This window comes from Mustelus asterias, chromosome 13 (assembly GCF_964213995.1).
Source record: "Mustelus asterias chromosome 13, sMusAst1.hap1.1, whole genome shotgun sequence".
Classification (NCBI taxonomy): domain Eukaryota; kingdom Metazoa; phylum Chordata; class Chondrichthyes; order Carcharhiniformes; family Triakidae; genus Mustelus; species Mustelus asterias.
Window position 1 is genome coordinate 6,041,318 of NC_135813.1, and position 18,790 is coordinate 6,060,107.

General features: G+C 46.2%; 1 protein-coding gene across 1 annotated transcript in view; it reads right to left on the reverse strand.

Moving 5' to 3' along the window:
* Positions 1–18,790, reverse strand: part of col27a1b (collagen, type XXVII, alpha 1b) — a 610,967-nt gene that overhangs the window by 450,001 nt on the left and 142,176 nt on the right. The window contains exons 10-12 of the mRNA XM_078227545.1: positions 18,449–18,497; positions 16,599–16,760; positions 3,131–3,291 (exon numbers count right to left, since the gene is read on the reverse strand). Of these exons, the coding sequence (XP_078083671.1) occupies positions 3,131–3,291; positions 16,599–16,760; positions 18,449–18,497 (372 nt within the window). The remainder of the gene's footprint in view (positions 1–3,130; positions 3,292–16,598; positions 16,761–18,448; positions 18,498–18,790) is intronic.

Here is an 18,790-nt window from a genome sequence, read left to right on the forward strand (position 1 = left end):
GCCAAATGGCTTCCTTCGGCACAAAATGGAACTCCAGTCGCTCATGGTACAATAATATTAGGAATAGCTTCAGTCAGGCATCACCCTCATCTGAAACAATTCAGCAGGGGTGATGATGTCGTGATATTGTCACTGGACTAGTAACCCAGTAACCCCTGGGTAATGCTCTGAGGTCCCAGGCTCGAATCCCACCACAGCAGATGGTGAAATATGAATTCAATATTTTTTTTGAAAATCTGGAATTACAGCATTCAGGAATAGCGGGAATGAGCGAATGCTTTCCTGATTGGCAGCAAGATTCCATGCCAGTGTGTGCTCGGAAAATGTAGACTTCCGGATGAATTTCAATGTTGTTAAAGCACGGGGGATTGTCAGAAACTCGATCTTCCACTCTCCTACACTATATATTCCTTTTCACAAGAACTGCAAGGATATAAGACCATAAGACCATAAGACATAGGAGCGGAAGTAAGGCCATTCGGCCCATCGAGTCCACTCCACCATTCAATCATGGTTGATTTCAACTCCATTTACCCGCTCTCTCCCCATAGCCCTTAATTCCTCGAGAAATCAAGAATTTATCAATTTCTGTCTTGAAGACGCTCAACGTCTCGGCCTCCACAGCCCTCTGTGGCAATGAATTCCACAGACCCACCACTCTCTGGCTGAAGAAATTTCTCCTCATCTCTGTTCTAAAGTGACTCCCTTTTATTCTAAGGCTGTGCCCCCGCGTCCTAGTCTCCCCTGTTAATGGAAACAACTTCCCTACGTCCATCCTATCTAAGCCGTTCATTATCTTGTAAGTTTCTATCAGATCTCCCCTCAACCTCCTAAACTCCAATGAATATAATCCCACGATCCTCAGACGTTCATCGTATGTCAGGCCTACCATTCCTGGGATCATCCGTGTGAATCTCCGCTGGACCCGCTCCAGTGCCAGTATGTCCTTCCTGAGGTGTGGGGCCCAAAATTGCTCACAGTACTCCAAATGGGGCCTAACCAGTGCTTTATAAAGCCTCAGAAGTACATCCCTGCTTTTGTATTCCAAGCCTCTTGAGATAAATGACAACATTACATTTGCTTTCTTAATTACGGACTCAACCTGCAAGTTTACCTTTAGAGAATCCTGGACTAGGACTCCCAAGTCCCTTTGCACTTTAGCATTATGAATTTTGTCACCGTTTAGAAAATAGTCCATGCCTCTATTCTTTTTTCCAAAGTGTACGACCTCGCACTTGCCCACGTTGAATTTCATCAGCCACTTCTTGGACCACTCTCCTAAACTGTCTAAATCTTTCTGCAGCCTCCCCACCTCCTCAATACTACCTGCCCCTCCACCTATCTTTGTATCATCGGCAAACTTGGCCAGAATGCTCCCAGTCCCGTCATCTAGATCGTTAATATATAAAGAGAACAGCTGTGGCCCCAACACTGAACCCTGCGGGACACCACTTGTCACCGGTTGCCATTCTGAGAAAGAACCTTTTATCCCAACTCTCTGCCTTCTGTCTGACAGCCAATCGTCAATCCATGTTAGTACCTTGCCTCGAATACCATGGGCCCTTATTTTACTCAGCAGTCTCCCGTGAGGCACCTTGTCAAAGGCCTTTTGGAAGTCAAGATAGATAACATCCATTGGCTCTCCTTGGTCTAACCTATTTGTTATCTCTTCAAAGAACTCTAACAGGTTTGTCAGGCACGACCTCCCCTTACTAAATCCATGCTGACTTGTCTTAATCCGACCCTGCACTTCCAAGAATTAAATATAAATAGATTATAACTCTGCGATAGTTTAGGAGGAAGAGATGATCGCGTCTAAGCAATGGCTTAGTGGTATTATCACCAGACTATTAATCCAGAAACTCAGCGAATGTTCTGGGGACCCGGGTTCGAATCCCACCACGGCAGATGGTGGAATCTGAATTCAATATAAAAAAATATCTGGAATTAAGAATCTACTGATGACCATGAAACCATTGTCGATTGTCATAAAAACCCATCTGATTCACTCGTGGCCCTTTAGGGAAGGAAATGTACCATCCTTGGTCTGGCCTACATGTGACTCCAGAGCCACAGCAATGCGGTTGACTCTTAGATGGGCAATCAGCTCAAGGGCAATTAGGGATCGGTGACATAATGCTGCTCCCAGCCACGTCCCATGAATATAATATTTTATTTTAAGAAAGCACAATAACGTGCTCCCCCAATGTACCTTTTGTTCATGGCTATAAGTGAAGACACAATGAACTCCTTACATGAGCTGTCCTTCTGAAGGAGGTACTAAGCAGAAACTAGGTACTCCATACAGGAGCAAAGAGAAATTGTGCATGTAGATATTTATATGAGTTTGGACGTTGTTTTATTGTAGTCCTCATTTTTTCTCATGCAATGAAAATAATCTTCAGTATTGCTAAAAAAGACACATGCTGTTGAAACTTCTCCTCAGGTACTCATCAGGACAGATGCAAGAATGCCAATTTTCAAAGGGAGCTATGATTTATACTGCATGAAAACAGGGTGCTGATTGGTCGACAAGTTGACTCTGATCGGTTAATGTGTTGCCATGGTGAATGAACCAGGGAGGTATTGTTTCCTATGTTTTAATTCAAAAAAACGATGTGAAACGATGTGCGGGTTAGGTTGATTGACCATGATAAAATTGCCCCTTAGTGTCCTGGGATGCATAGATTAGAGGGATTAGTGGGTAAAATATGTAGGGATATGGGGGTAGAGCCTGGGTGGGATTGTGGTCGGTGCAGACTCGATGGGCCGAATGGCCTCTTTCTGTACGGTAGGGGTTCTATGATTTCTATGATTTCTATGAAAAAGGGGGGCAATACCTGGACATGTTCCATTTGCCCACAGAGGACAGGTCCTGAAAATATATAGCATCCAGCAAGCATAAGTGAGCTACTTTGCAAGCTCAACTGATAACCTTGAATAGGTTGTGAATGTAATTCCGAGCACACTTGGCATTGTTCAGTACGTGCTGCCTAATTGCAGAATTGCATGTAGCATTAGAAATTGGCGGGGGGGGCTGGGGGGGATTCTCCGGCCGCAATCTGCCTGGCGCTAATCCCACTATGTCGGGAAAATATCGGGAAAGCCTGGAACGAGGTAGGCCCCAAACCTTGCGTGATGTTCCCGGGCTGTCCCGGCAGACGTAATCGGGCTCACGCCCATTTGTGTGGTGGACAGAACATCCTTTTGGTTTGTCGGCGGCATCCATCTCGCGGTAAACACCACTCGTGTTGCTACTGCACGGTAGCAACCCAAAACGGCCAGATTCCCCTGCAGAACGGTGAGCAAATGGGTCAGACCCTTCAGGAATCTGCAGGACAACCCATTCATCAACCGATCCAGCTATCGTGGGGGAGGGAAGAGATAATCCTCATTGATCTACAATGTCACCTGTTGGACTTTAACCTGGTGTTGTGAGACTTCTTACTGTGCCCACCCCAGTCCAACGCCGGCATCTCCACATCATGGCTACCATCGACAGTGCAAACCGCCGGCTCAAAGTGGAGAGGATCTCCAAGAAGATCGCGTCCACTCACCTGATGAAGGAACAGCGCCCATGATTCCAAATAAACCTGTCGGACTTTAACCTGGCGTTGTGAAACTTCTTACTGTGCCCGGTTACAGGCCAGGATATGAACATTTTACAGAAAAGAAATCATTTGACAAGGGGGGAGACATTTTTGACTAATTAATACACATCCGTGTGTGTGTAGTGGAAAAGCTCCAGGCAGTTATTGGAAACAAATTGTTCAGCGTAATCCCTCACGGTTGATGGAATGAAGTGAATTATGTGACCCAGACGTTTCAAGGTGGATTATTTATATTTTTACTGGAATTGGTAAGAATATTCAAATTGGTTTTTAGTGAATTATGTGAGCCAGACGTTGCAAGGTGGATTATTTATATTTTTACTGGAATTGGTAAGAATGTTTAAATTGGCTTTTAGGAGAAAAAAAACTACTTTTGAAAACTACATTTGAAGGATAGATGCAGATGACTCATAATTTTGGATTGTACAATTGATTCGTTTACAGATGGTGTACCTGGCACGTCTGCTAATTCACGTCACTCAGTGTAGATCCAAACTGTTCACTTTGGAACATCTCCTTACAGATGCTGCCAGACCTGCTGAGATTTTCCAGCATTTTCTCTTTTGGTTTCAGATTCCAGCATCGGCAGTAATTTGCTTTTATCACTTTGGAGTTGTTTCTCCTCCCGCATCTAGTGATGCACAAAGCAGACCTTTCATCTATTTCCGTAGCTAGCTTTTCCCGGAACGGGTCACTGATCTGTCACCAGGGGCCTTGAGGGGGCACCACTCCAAAATCAAGCATGGCTGACCCAGGAGTCTCTCCTGCTCTTACCGCCAGCCATTGTTGACACTCAACCTGTTTGGACGCACCTTCCTTGGCCTTCCTGAGGTGGGATTCGAACACAGAGCTTCTGGCTTAGAGGCAGAGACATAAGAACATAAGAACATAAGAAATAGGAGCAGGAGTAGGCCATCTAGCCCCTCAAGCCTGCTCCGCCATTCAATAAGATCATGGCTGATCTGATAGTGGGTTCAGTTCCACTTACCCGCCTGTTCCCCATAACCCTTAATTCCCTTAATGGTTAAAAATCTATCTATCTGTGACTTAAACACATTTAACAAGGTAGCCTCTACTGCTTCATTGGGCAGAGAATTCCAAAGATTCACTACCCTCTGGGAGAAGAAGTTCCTCCTCAACTCTGTTCTAAATTGACTCCCCTGTATTTTGAGGCGATGCCCCCTGGTTCTTGTTTCCATTGTAAGTGGAAATAACCTCGCTGCTTCTACCCTGTCTAGCCCCTTCATTATCTTATATGTCTCTATAAGATCTCCCCTCAACCTTCTAAATTCCAATGAGTACAGGCCCAGTCTACTCAATCTCTCCTCATAAGCTAATCCCCTCATCTCCAGAATCAACCTGGTGAACCTTCTCTGTACCCCCTCCAAAGCCAATATATCCTTTCTTAAATAAGGGGACCAAAATTGTACACAGTACTCTAGGTGCGGCCTCACCAGTACCCTGTACAGTTGCAGCATGACCTCCCTGCTTTTATACTCCATCCCTCTCGCGATAAAGGCCACATTACCCACTGCGCCACATAACCTCCTTTTCTGTGGACCAGACAACAGTAAAACAAATAGTGATTAAGAGTTTATCCCCAAGCTGTGAGTTGACTGTAATTAGGATATCCTCTGTGCTGTGGTTCACCCGGACTTGATCTTGGCCTTCAGAAGGTTGTAGGTTCGATTCCTACCCCGAGGTTTGCGCACATGAGTGGAGGCTGGACATGTCGGTGTCGTACTGAAGGAGTGCTGCACCTTCAGAAGTACTGTCTTTCGGGTGAGACATTAAACTGAGACCTCAAATGTTCCAAAGTGAACAGTTTGGATCTACACTGAGTGACGTCAATTAGCAGACATGCCAGGTACACCATCTGTAAACGTGTCAATTGTACAATCCAAAATTATGAGTCATCTGCATCTATTCTTCTAGTGTAGTTTTCAAAAGTCATTTTTTTCCTCCTAAAAGCCAATTTAAATATTCTTACCAATTCCAGTAAAAATATAAATAATCCACCTTGCAACGTCTGGGTCACAGAATTCACTTCATTCCATCAACCGTGAGGGATTAAGCTGAGGGATTTATTTCCAATAACTGCTCGATGTCTGCCTGGTAACCTGTCCTCTTAGGTAGCTGAAAAAGATCCTCGAGCAACTATTTCAAAGAAATGCAAGGGAGTTAATCGCTGTGGAACCAAAAGTGAAAATGCTGGAAAATCTCAGCGGGTCTGGCAGCATCTGTAAGGAGGGAACAGAGCTGACATTTCGAGTCCAGATGACCCTTTGTCAAAGCTAAAAGGCATAGAAAGTGGGAGATATTTATACTGCAGGAGGAGGGAATGAAAGATGAGTCATAGCCACAAAAACCAGGGGAAAGGCTGCTAATGGCAGCCCATAGAGAGAATAGAAGGTGTGAATGGCCAAACGGCAGAGAAGCTGTAAGCTGTGACGGGTGAAGATGTTGGGGGAGGGGAGGGGGGGGGAATGGATGGGACAGAGGTAAAATTTAGAAAAGAGGAAGCAAAGGGGGAGAAAAGGTAAGGGAAGGGGGATGAAGTAGGGGGGAAGAGTGGGGGGGGGGGGGGGGGAGACAAATGAAGACCATAAAGAAATAAAAGGTAGAGAATAGTAAAAAAATTAAATAAAATAGAATGAAAACAAAAGGGGACCGAGGTGGGGTCGAGCAAATCGTCTGAAGTTGTTGAATTCAATGTTGTGACGGGAAGGCTTAATTGCAATGTCCTGGCCAATATTGATCAGTATCACAAAAAACACGGACGTAGTTGCCGTGTGTGGGAACCTACTGTGTGTAAACTGGCCTCCGTGTTTCCCACATTATGTGTTGCGAAGTTGAGTAGAGTAATTGTCGATTGAAATTGTAAAATGCTTGGGAAAAAGCAATGCATGGTCCCTTTAAAAGTTGGTGCTTTTTCTGTGCTCAGAGAGTTAAAGAATTGCAAGTACATATAGAGTACCCAAAATGAAACATTTGTATTGAAAGGCCAAGCAGCAGGGTTACCAAGGCAACAGGCTTTCAGGCATTTGAATTTTTTTGAATGCGGCCAGTCGATTTGAATTAGGTGCTTGGATATCAACAACCTATTAAATTTAGATCTGATGGTTTTAGCAACCTAGGACCAATCCTATTGTGGGGGATATTGATATGTCATCACAGGTCTAAAGGAACAGGGCAGTGGGTCAAAAGCAGAGAGCAACTTCCAGCTGCCAGAGTAACAGCTGTTAGCTTCATTTATGTCTGAAGAGAACATAAGAACTAGGAGCAGGAGTAGGCCATCTGGCCCCCCCGAGCCTGCTCCGCCATTCAATAAGATCATGGCTGATCTTTTTGTGGACTCAGCTCCACTTACCCGCCCGCTCACCATAACCCTTAATTCCTTTACAGTTCAAAAATGTATCTATCCTTGCCTTAAAAACATTTAATGAGGTAGCCTCAACTGCTTCACTGGACAGGGAATTCCACAGATTCACAACCCTTTGTGTGAAGAAGTTCCTCCTCAACTCAGTCCTAAATCTGCTCCCCCTTATTTTGAGACTATGCCCCCTAGTTCTAGTTTCACCCGCCAGTGGAAACAACTTCCCTGCTTCTATCATATCTTTTGCCTTCATAATCTTATATGTTTCAATAAGATCTCCCCTCATTCTTCTGAATTCCAATGAGTATAGCCCCAGTCTGCTCAGTCTCTCCTCATTAGTCAACCCTCTCAACTCTGGAATCAACCTCGTGAATCTCCTCTGCACCCCTTCCAGTGCCAGTATATCCTTTCTCAAGTAAGGAGACCAAAACTGTACACAGTATTCCAGGTGTGACCTCACCAGCACCTTATACAGCTGCAACATAACCTCGCTGTTTTTAAACTCCATCCCTCTAGCAATGAAGGACAAAATTCCATTTGCCTTCTTAATTACCCGCTGCACCTGCAAACCAACTCCTTGAGATTCCTGCACAAGGACACCCAGGTCCCTCTGCACAGCAGCATGCTGCAATTTTTTACCATTTAAATAATAGTCCATTTTGCTATTATTCCTACCAAAGTGGATGACCTCACATTTACCAACATTGTACTCCATCTGCCAGACCCTTTCCCAGAAAGCACCATCTTGATGGCAAAGATACCAAAGAAGAAAGAAGAATACCACCATCCAATCTCCTTGAAATCTTCCTTTCTCCAAGGAAAAGAGAGTTCCAAATTCTCCAATCTTACTCCATAACTGAGGTTTCTCATCCCTGGAACCATTCTCATTAACCCTCTCTGCACTCTCTCCAATGCCTCCACATACTTCCTAAAACACGGTGCACAGAGCTGTACACAATACCACAGCATGGCTTTAATTATGTCTCGCACAAGTTCAACATATGATAGTGCCTACACGTCAAATGTACTTCATCAGTCCACATCAGATTCCCCATGGACCTGCTGGAAAACACGTTCGGAACAACAAATGTCTAGACTCATCTGTCCTGGTCCCCCATGCCGATGCTACAATTAAGAAGACCCATCAACGCCGCTACTTTCTCAGGAGGCTAAGGAAATTTGGCATGTCACCTACGACTCTCACCAATTTTTACAGATGCCCCATAGAAAGCATTCTTTCTAGTTGTATCACAGCTTGGTATGACTCCTGCTCTGCCCAAGACCGCAAGGAACTACAAAGGGTTGTGAATGTAGCCCAATCCATCACGCAAACCAACCTCCCATCCATTGACTCTGTCTACACTTCCCGCTGCCTCCGGAAAGCAACCAGCATATTCAAGGACGCCACGCACCCCAGACACAGTCTCTTCCATTTTCTTCCATCAGAAGAAAGATACAAAAGTCTGAGGTCACGTACCGATCGACTTAAGAACAGCTTCTTCCCTGCTGCTGTCAGACTTTTGAATGGACTTACCTCGCATTAAGTTGATCTTTCTCTACATCCTAGCTATGACTGTAACACCACATTCTGCACTCTCTCCTTTCCTTCTCCCCTGTGTACTCCATGAATGGTATGCTTTGTCTGTACCGCGCGCAAGGAACAATACTTCTCACTGTACGCTAATACATGTGACAATAATAAAACAAATCAAATCAAAACCAAACAAATGTAAAATGCCTGGAGCTGCTTCCGGAGTCAAGATGAAGGCTACCCACAACCCTGGAGTCGGGAACACCACAGCAGTGGGTCAGGGAAGCATCTACAGGTGAACCTTCCAGCCTTCCAGAATCAGTGTCCTGGGGGGAAGGGGTGGGTCTATCTTTCAACTGTTAGAGTGTAACTGGTGACAACTTTGGATTGGTTGTAATGTGACCAATGGGAACAAGATGTAAGGGTCAGCTGACTCAGTAAACCATGGAACCAATTACAGAGTGATGTAATAGTCAGCTGACCAGTTGATTCAATATAAATAAGAGACTATGTAGAATTGTGGAGAGTTTGGAGTGGCCCAGGGCGAGGTCCCAAGTTTGGAGTAATGATGTTTCTTTATTAAACCCTTTCTTTCATTTGTTGTATTTTTGTATCTGCATTTTTGAAGGGTTCCTTCTGAAGGAACATCAACCTCAGAATGTTCCAGAAGATCCACCTTTGCTCTCAGGAGGTCCACCTACTTTCTTCAGCAGTGGGTCAGTGATGTTGGGCACCGATTCAATATGGCACCCGGGTCGAACAGTGGACAAGGCGCCACCCGGGCCTGCCCCGCCATTGAATATGGCATGAAACACCCAGGTGGAAAATTAATGAGGTCGGCACTGGAATAGCTGGCGTGTTTTCCCGCCGGCCGCCGCAGCGGCAAACACTCCACATCCCAAACCCCGCCATGGCGCTTATGTTGGAATTCTCTGATCCCGTTCGTCCCACCACCACTGCCAATGAGAATAGAGAATTTGGCGCTCAGCTAAATGTCAACATACTGCAGCGGGACCGGAGAATCCCAGCCACGGGCGAGGTCGGAAAATTCTGGCCTTAGTTTCAAAGGGCGATGGCCTGGTGGTATTATCGCTAGACTATTAATCCAGAAACTCAACTAACGTCCTGGGGACCCGGGTTCGAATCCCGCCACGGCAGTTGGTGGAATTTGAATTCAATTTTAAAAATCTGGAATTAAGAATCTACTGATAGAGTCATCGAGGTTTACAGCATGGAAACAGGTCCTTTGGCCCCACTTGTCCATGCCGCCCTTTTTTTAAAAACCCCTCAGCTAATCCCAATTGCCCATATTTGGCCCATATCCCTCTATACCCATCGTACCCATGTAACTATCTAAATGCTTTTTAAAAGACAAAATTGTACCCGCCTCTACTACTATCTTTGGCAGCTTGTTCCAGACACTCACCACACTCTGTGTGAAAACATTGCCCCACTTTTGTATCTCTCCCCTCTCATCTTAAACCTATGCCCTGTAGTTTTAGACTCCCCTACCTTTGTGACCATGAAACCATTGTTGATTGTTGGAAAAACCCATCTGGTTCACTAATGTCCTTTCAGGATGGAAATCTGCCATCCTTACCTGGCCTGGCCTACATGTGACTCCAGAGCCACAACAATGTGGTTGACTCTCAATTGCCCCTGAAATAGCCTCAGTTTCAAGGGCAACTCGGGATGGGCAATAAATGCTGGCCGGCCAGTGATTCCCATGGCCCACAGACGAATAAAGAATATGGCAGAACTCCACCCTTTGACTAGTGGCTGTGAAAGGTGCAATTTTTTTTATTAATTGATTCAATTGGCAAATTTTTAGTCCACCAACAGAAACTGAAATTGTGTTACTTTACAGATGCACCATAGAAAGCATTCTTTCTGGTTGTATCACAGCTTGGTATGGCTCCTGTTCTGCCCAAGACCGCAAGAAACTACAAAAGGTCGTGATTGTAACCCAGTCCATCACACAAACCAGCCTCTCATCCATTGACTCTGTCTACACTTCCCGCTGCCTCGGGAAAGCAGCCAGCATAATTAAGGATCCCACGCACCCCGGACATTCTCTCTTCCACCTTTTCCGTTGGGGAAAAGATACAAAGGTCTAAGGTCACGTACCAACCGACTCAAGAACAGCTTCTTCCCTGCTGCCGTCAGACTTTTGAATGGACCTACCTTGCACTAAGTTGCTCTTTCTCTACACCCTAGCTATGACTGTAACACTACATTCTGCACTCTCTCCTTTCCTTCTCTATGAACGGTATGCTTTGTCTGTATAGCGCACAAGAAAAAATACTTTTCACTGTATGTTAATACATGTGACAATAATAAATCAAATCAATTCAACTATGATGGTAACGTAACTATTCTTTAGCAATATAACCAAATTGCATCAGGTTCTTTGAGTTTAAAAATTGTTGAAAGGTCTGAGGTCACGTACCAACCGATTCAAGAACAGCTCCTTCCCTGCTGCTGTCAGACTTTTGAATGGACTTACCTTGCATTAAGTTGATCTTTCTCTACACCCTAGCTATGACTGTAACACTACACTCTGCACTCTCTCCTTTCCTTCTCTATGAACGGTATGCCTTGTCTGTATAGCGCGCAAGAAACAATACTTTTCACTGTACGTTAATACATTTGACAATAATAAATCAATTCAAATCAAATATCACAAAACATGACTCATGCTGTTTTCCAAGGTTGCCATAAAAATGATTCAGTAAACAGTCCCCAGGATATGGATGGCTGCTGCCCCGTAAAATGTAGGAGGATGGAATTGTCACGTGACTGTCTGGATGGAGTTAGCACGAGGGTTGGCAGGAAAATGTGATCGCAAAGTGACTGACTCGGATTTACTTCAGCTCTCTGCTTCCCCGGTCAGGGGCTGTTTTCTCTGACTAAACGCAGGATTCCACCATATTTCACATCCGAGGCAGAGCTCCAATGAAAGGTTTGGCTCAGAATGCTTTTCCGAATTTAATGTTCAAGATCTCAGCTTGCCGGAGAATGCAGTCAATGAAAAGTGCACTAATCCCCAAATGAATTACTAGGTAATCCAAGATTTTCGATCATAATAAATAGGCTCACTTCCACTTTGTAACGTCAGCACCAGGAACAGCCCACTCATTGATGCATCAGTCATCCCACATTCGTATCGGCACCAATCCCGAGCCTTTATTTTATATAAAAATACGCTCTGGAAACAATACTAAAAACTTAACCCTATAAAATGTCTGTGGATTTATTCGCTTTGCTGCACATATAATGTGTTACATGAAACTTATGTTTTCCTTCTTTTGTGGGACACTCACAAGATGTCACCTTTTATAAGGAGTAAAATGATAATCAAAGAACAATGAAAATTACAGCACAGGAACAGGCCCTTCGGCCCTCCAAGCCTGCACCGACCATGCTGCCCGACTGAACTAAAACCCCCTACCCTTCCAGGGACCATATCCCTCTATGCCCATCCTATTCATGTATTTGTCAAGATGCCCCTTAAAAGTCACTATCGTATCTGCTTCCACTACCTGCCCCGGCAACGAGTTCCAGGCACTCACCACCCTCTGTGTAAAAAACTTGCCTCTCCTTTAAACCTTGCCCCTCGCACCTTAAACCTATGCCTCCTAGTAAGTGACTCTTCAACCCCTGGGAAAAAGCTTCTGACTATCCACTCTGTCCATGCCCATCATAATCTTGTAGACTTCTATCAGGTCTCCCCTCAACCTCTGTCGTTCCAGCGAGAACAAACCAAGTTTCTCCAACCTCTCCTCATAGCTAATCAAGTAACAAACATTTGCGCCAGACAAGTACCAGACAATCACCACCTCCAACAAGAGAGGATCTAACCTTCTCCCCTTGACATTCACTGGCATTAACATGATCAAATCCCCCACTATCAACATCCTGGAGGTTACCAGAAACTGAACTGGACTTGCCATATAAATACTGTGACTACCAGACCTGGTCAGAGGCTGGGAAATCTGTGATGGTAACTCACCTCCAGACTCCCCAAAACCTGTCCACCATCCAAAAGGCACAAATCAAGAGTGTGATGGAGCACTCTCCACTTGCCTGGATTTCTGCAGCTCTAATAACACTCAAGAACCTCGACACCATCCAGGACAAAGCAGCCTCACTTGATTGGCAAATGCACTGCAGCAACTCACCAAAGCTCCTGTGACAGCACCTTCCAAGCGCAGCAGGTACCTACATGGGGACACCACCTCCTGCAAGATATCCCCAAGTTACTCCCCATCCTGACTTGGAAATACGTTGGCCGTTCCTTCACTGTCGCTGGGTTAAAATCCTGGAACTCCCTCCCTAGCAGCACTGTGGGTGTACCTACACCACATGGACTGCGGCGGGTTCAAGAAGACAGCTCACCACCACCTTCTCAAGGGCAATTAGGGATGGGCAATAAATGCTGGCCTAGCCCAGTGCGCCCACGTGCCATGAAAAGAATGAAAAAAAAACAAAATCAAAGTATAGGTGAGAATGAAAAGTAAAACATTGGGAAATTTAGTCCAGTGTCAGCTGTGGCTCATTCGGTAACACGCTCACCTCAGAATCACCTTGAGTCCCACTCTAGGCCTTAAGCACAAAAGCAAGGGACGGCAGTACTGAGGGACTGCTGCACTGTCACATTGTCTTTTCTATGAGGCCCCACCTGTTTTCTCGGGTGGATGTAAAAGACCCCAATGTGTTACTCAGAAGAAGAGATGGGTGTTCTCCCTGGTGTTTCCAAGACAAATATCCTTCAAATTGAGAGGCCGAGATAGAGTGGATGTGGAGAGGATGTTTCCACGAGTGGGGAAGACTAGAACTCGAGGGCACAACCTCAGAGTGAAGGGACTCTCCTTTAAAACTGAGATGAGGAGGAATTTCTTCAGCCAGAGGGTGGTGAATCTGTGGAACTCTTTGCCACTGCGGGCTGTGGAGGCCAGGTCATTGAGTGTCTTTAATACAGAGATAGATAGATTCTTGATCAATAAGAGGATCAAGGATTATGAGGAGGAGGCAGGAGAATGGGGATGAGAATCATATCAGCCACGATTGAATGGCGGAGCAGACTCGATGGGCCAAATGGCCTAATTCTGCTCCTATATCTTATGGTCTTAAACAACATCACAATAATAAACAGATTATTGGGAGTGGGGGGGAGGGGAGGGGGTGGGGGGGGGGGGGGGGGGGTGGGAAAGGGGGGGAGGCATGGGGAGGAAGAGAGAGATAGAGGCTAGGATAGAGTGGATAGAGTCTTTTTCCCAGGTCAAAGGGTCAATTAGTCTGGGGCACAGATTGAAAGTGAGAGAGGGAAATTTTAAGAGAGATGCAATGGGCAAGTTTTTCACACAGAGGGTGGTGAATGCCTGGAACGCGCTGCTGGAGGAGGTGGTGGAAGCAGATTCTATAACAACATTCAAGAGGCATCTGTATAGATAGCCGAATAGGCAGGGAATAGAGAGATATGGACTACATAGAGGCATGAAAATATTAGAGAGGCATCTGTGTCGGCACAGACTTGGAGGGCCGAAGGGCCTGTTCCTGTGCTGTACTGTTCTGTGTTCTTTGAGAGGCATGATGTGGAGATGCCGGCGATGGACTGGGGTAAACACAGTTTGAAGTCTAACAACACCAGGTTAAAGTCCAACAGGTTTATTTGGTAGCAAAAGCCACGAGCTTTCGGAACAGGCTGTCCCTTCGTCAGGTGGGTGTCCCACCCACCTGACGAAGGGACAGCCTGTTCCGAAAGCGCGTGGCTTTTGCTACCAAATAAACCTGTTGGACTTTAACCTGGTGTTGTTAGACTTCTTACTTTGAGAGGTGGCAGTGGGTGCTGCCAGTAATATAGTCACATGAGGCCTAGGATTGATTGACGCTGGATTCCAAGCACAAGTGAGGGCGGGAGAAAGACGCAGGGGAGTAATGACTCCCCTTCCCAATGCTGGCTCCCTCAATAAGGCACTGCGTTTGAACGAGGACCTCCATCCACCATATCCCCTCCCTCCCCCCTTCCCTACCCCCGCGACCCCTGCACCCCACCCCCACTCCCAGCCAAACCCAGGAACCTGCAATCAGTTCCGCATGCATTTGCTGGTGATGTTCCACACATGGGCCCCCACTGGGCAAATATCAGCGACAGCGGGGTGGTGCCCACAAGCAGGCATTAATTGGCAGCGGGGAGGGAAGGCTGCCCACGGCCCCACCGGGCATCAACGTGGCCAGGGTGGAGGTGGAAAAGTGGCAGAATCTCCACCCACTATCCTGATTAGATGCCACCCCACTGTCAAACTTGGCACAGGGAGGGCATTGAGCTTTACCCACCGTGTCCACATGTAGAGAAGTGGCCATCACCATAAGGTGGGCAGCAAAAAAAAATCAAATCAATAATTTGATCATAACATCTTTCCCAGAGGATGATGAGAATGTGGAATTCATTACCACTGGGAGTGGTTGACATGAATAGAATTCCTCCAGTACAGAAGGAGGCTATTCGGCCCATCGGGTCTGTGCCGACCAGAATCCCACCCAGGCCCTATTCCCATAAACCCATGCATTTACCATGCTAATCCCCCTGAAACTAAGGTCAATTTAGCATGGCCAATCAACCTAGTTAGCCCACACATCTTTGGAATGTGGGAGGAAACCGGAGCATCCAGAGGAAACCCACGCAGACACGGGGAGAATGTGCAAACTCCGCACAGACAGTGACCCGAGGCCAGAATTGAACCCAGGTCCCTGGCGCTGTGAGGCAGCTGTGCTAACCACTGTGCCACCGTGCTGCCCTTAAATATGCAAATTAAATTGAAGGGGAGGCTAAATAAACAGAGGGAGAATTGGATGGAAAGTTATACGGATACAGTGAGAGGAGGAAAGATGGGAGGAGACTCAAGTGGAACATAAGCATCAGTATGGGCTGGTTGGGCCGAATGGCCTGTTTGTGCATTGTATACCAAAAGCAAAACTAGATTCGAACTGACTGCCCCGTTCACACCTAAGGCTTTGCTATCCACAACTCGAGTAGCTTCAGTCATGGAAATCACCCCTCAGAAGGGTATATCATCCACCGTTCCACAGTCAGCACTTTCCAACTGCAGGAACAGAGGACAAAGAAGCAAGATCTGTTACATCGGGTGGGCAGGGGCAATAGTGGCACATCCCAACCTTCTTTCTGGTTGTATCACAGCTTGGTATGTCTCCTGCTCTGCCCAAGACTGCAAGAAACTACAAAGGGTCATGAATGTAGCCCAATCCATCACGCCAACCAGCCTCCCATCCATTGACTCCATCTACATTTCCTTGAAAAAGCAGCCAGCATAATTAAGGACCCCACGCACCCCGGACATTCTCTCTTCCACCTTCTTCCGCTGGGAAAAAGATACAAAAGTCTGAGGTCACGTACCAACCGACTCAAGAACAGCTTCTTCCTTGCTGCCATTAGACTTTTGAATGGACCTACCTCACATGAAGTTGATCTTTCTCGACACCCTAGCTATGACTGTAACACTACATTCTGCACTCTCTCCTTTCCTTCTCTATGAACGGTATGCTTTGGCTGTATAGGGGTGGCACTATAGCACAGTGGTTAGCACTGCTGCCTCACAGTGCCAAGGACCCAGGTTCAATTCCTGGCTTGGGTCACTGTCTGTGTCACGTTCTCCCCGTGTCTGCGTGGGTTTCCTCCGGATGCTCCGGTTTCCTCCCACAGTCTGAAAGACATGCTGGTTAGGGTGCATTGACCCGAACAGACACCGGAGTGTGGCGACGAGGGGAATTTCACAGTAACTTCATTGCAGTGTTAATGCAAGCCTTACTTGTAACTAATAAATAAACTTTATTTTATAGCGCGCAAGAAACAATACTTTTCACTGTATACATGTTGTGGAGATGCCGGCGTTGGACTGGGGTAAACACAGTAAGTACCATTACATGTGTCAGTAATAAATCAAATCCAAAAGAAATCTGTCAACTCAAAGTTGTTTTAATTTGGAGCAACTCCACTTTCCCGCTTTCCCAAACCAAGTCCACATGATTGATCTCAGATGTTGGTGAGTAGTTAATGACTCACTCTGCACATCTTTGATATTTCTCAGCACTCCTGGACGAATGCCATTGGGTCCAGCAGCCATGAAGGATTGAAGAGCTTCGGCCAAGACCATTTTCACATCCAGTTCCGAGGATTCACTAGTGAAGCATCGCCGTCTGTCACCACTACCAGCAGAGCACCATTCTTCGCAATGAGAACAGATGCAATAATCATGCAACATTTTTCACTCAATAGCTACTGAATGTTCCAAAGAGACTGTCCGCACACAGGAAATTTCTCCTGCAAGAAATCTATACACTTTGATTTAGCCAAATACAAGGAATTCCCACTGCCAACTATAGCTAGGGCAGCACAGCGACACAGTGGTTAGCACTGCTGCCTCACAGCACCAGGGATCCGGGTTCGATTCCCGGCTTGGGTCGCTGTCTGCGTAGAGTTTGCACGTTCTCCCCGTGTCTGCGTGGGTTTCCTCCGGGTACTCCGGTTTCCTCCCACAGTCCGAAAGATGTGCTGGTTAGGGTGCATAAGCCGTGCTAAATTCTCCCTCGGTTTATTTATTAGTGTCACAAGTAGGCTTAAATTAACACTACAATGAAGTTACCGTGAAAATCCCCTAGTCGCCACACTCCAGCACCTGGGTACACTGAGGGAGAATTTAGCACGGCCGATGCACCTAACCAGCACGACTTTTGGACTGTGGGAGGAAACTGGAGCACCCGGAGGATACCCACACAGACACGGGGAGAATGTGCAGACTCCGCACAGACAGTGACCCCAAGCAGACACGGGGAGAATGTGCAGACTCCGCACAGACAGTGACCCCAAGCCGGGAATTGAACCCGGGTCCTTGGTGCTGTGAGGCAGCAGTGCTAACCACTGTGCCACCGTGCCATCCTTGAACCCAAACAGACGCCAGAGTGTGGCAATGTGGGGATTTTCACAGTAACTTCATTGCAGTGTTAATGTAAGCCTTACTTGTGTCATTAATAAATGAACTTTAAAACTTTTTTAAAAACTAGTTACATGAGGGGTGTCGGTGATGACTGCGACATCAGTGAGTCAGTGAGGATGTTCTCATCAATAAAGCACAGCCGATCTGTTTCTTAATATTCGTTGACAAGGTGTGGACTTCATTACCCAGGCCGGCAGTTAATGCTAATCCAGATTATCGTCGAGAGGGTGATGGTGAGCTGTCTTGGACTGCTGCAGTCTGTGCAGTGTAGATACCTTGCACAGTGCTGTTAGGGAGGGAGTTCCAGTATTTTGACCCAGCGACAGTGAAAAAAAGTGGCGATATTGTTCGAAGTCAGGATGGTGTGTGTGACTGTGGAAGGTCTTTCCATGAGCTTGCTGTCCTCTACATGACAGATGCCTTGCTACGGTGCTGTCGAAGGAGCCTTGGCAAGTTGCAACAGTGCAGGTGCGCAGCCCATGTTTAATGTGGTGGACGGGATGTCAATCAAGCAAGCTGTTTATCCTGTACGGCATCGAGTATCTTGAATATTCTTACAGTTGCGCTCATCCAGGTAGGTGAAGAGTGTTCCATCACACTTCCGACTGGCATTATAGAGCCCAATGTCCATTGTTAGACATTTGTTTGGGTGCAAGTACTAACACAAGCCAGTGCGTCTTAAACCTCCCAACACTAGACTCCAATTAACCCTCCTGAAGAAGGAGCGACGCTCCGAAAGCTCGTGCTACCAAATAAACCTGTTGGATTTTAACCTGGTGTTGTGAGACTTCTTACAGTGGTCTTCAAAACAGGGCTTTCCCCAAATTCATTTCAATTCATTCATACACCTGATAACAATGAAAACTTTAATAGACATTCAGTTTTAGCAGTGAGTAGCAATCTCTGTTGCCTACCTTACGGCCTGGTGGTCCCAGCAGCCCTCCAGCACCAGGTCGGCCTATGTCACCCTGTAAACAACAAAAGTCTGCACGTTAAAAATATGTTCATTATTTATACACAACCTTCTACCGATTCCGCTGTTTAAATTACGTTAAGGGAGGGTGAACCAATATTGTGATCAATGCTGGCAGTAATTATTCACAGCAATATACATCAACATTAGCACAGTGTCCATCAAAAGTCTTAAAGCTCTGCGGAATGGAATTTATTGGTGCTCCAGTGCATCAATACCTGTTTAATGTCTCGCCTTCTGGTCCTGGCAAAGACTGCACTGGGCAAGATCTTACCCCACTCAAAACTC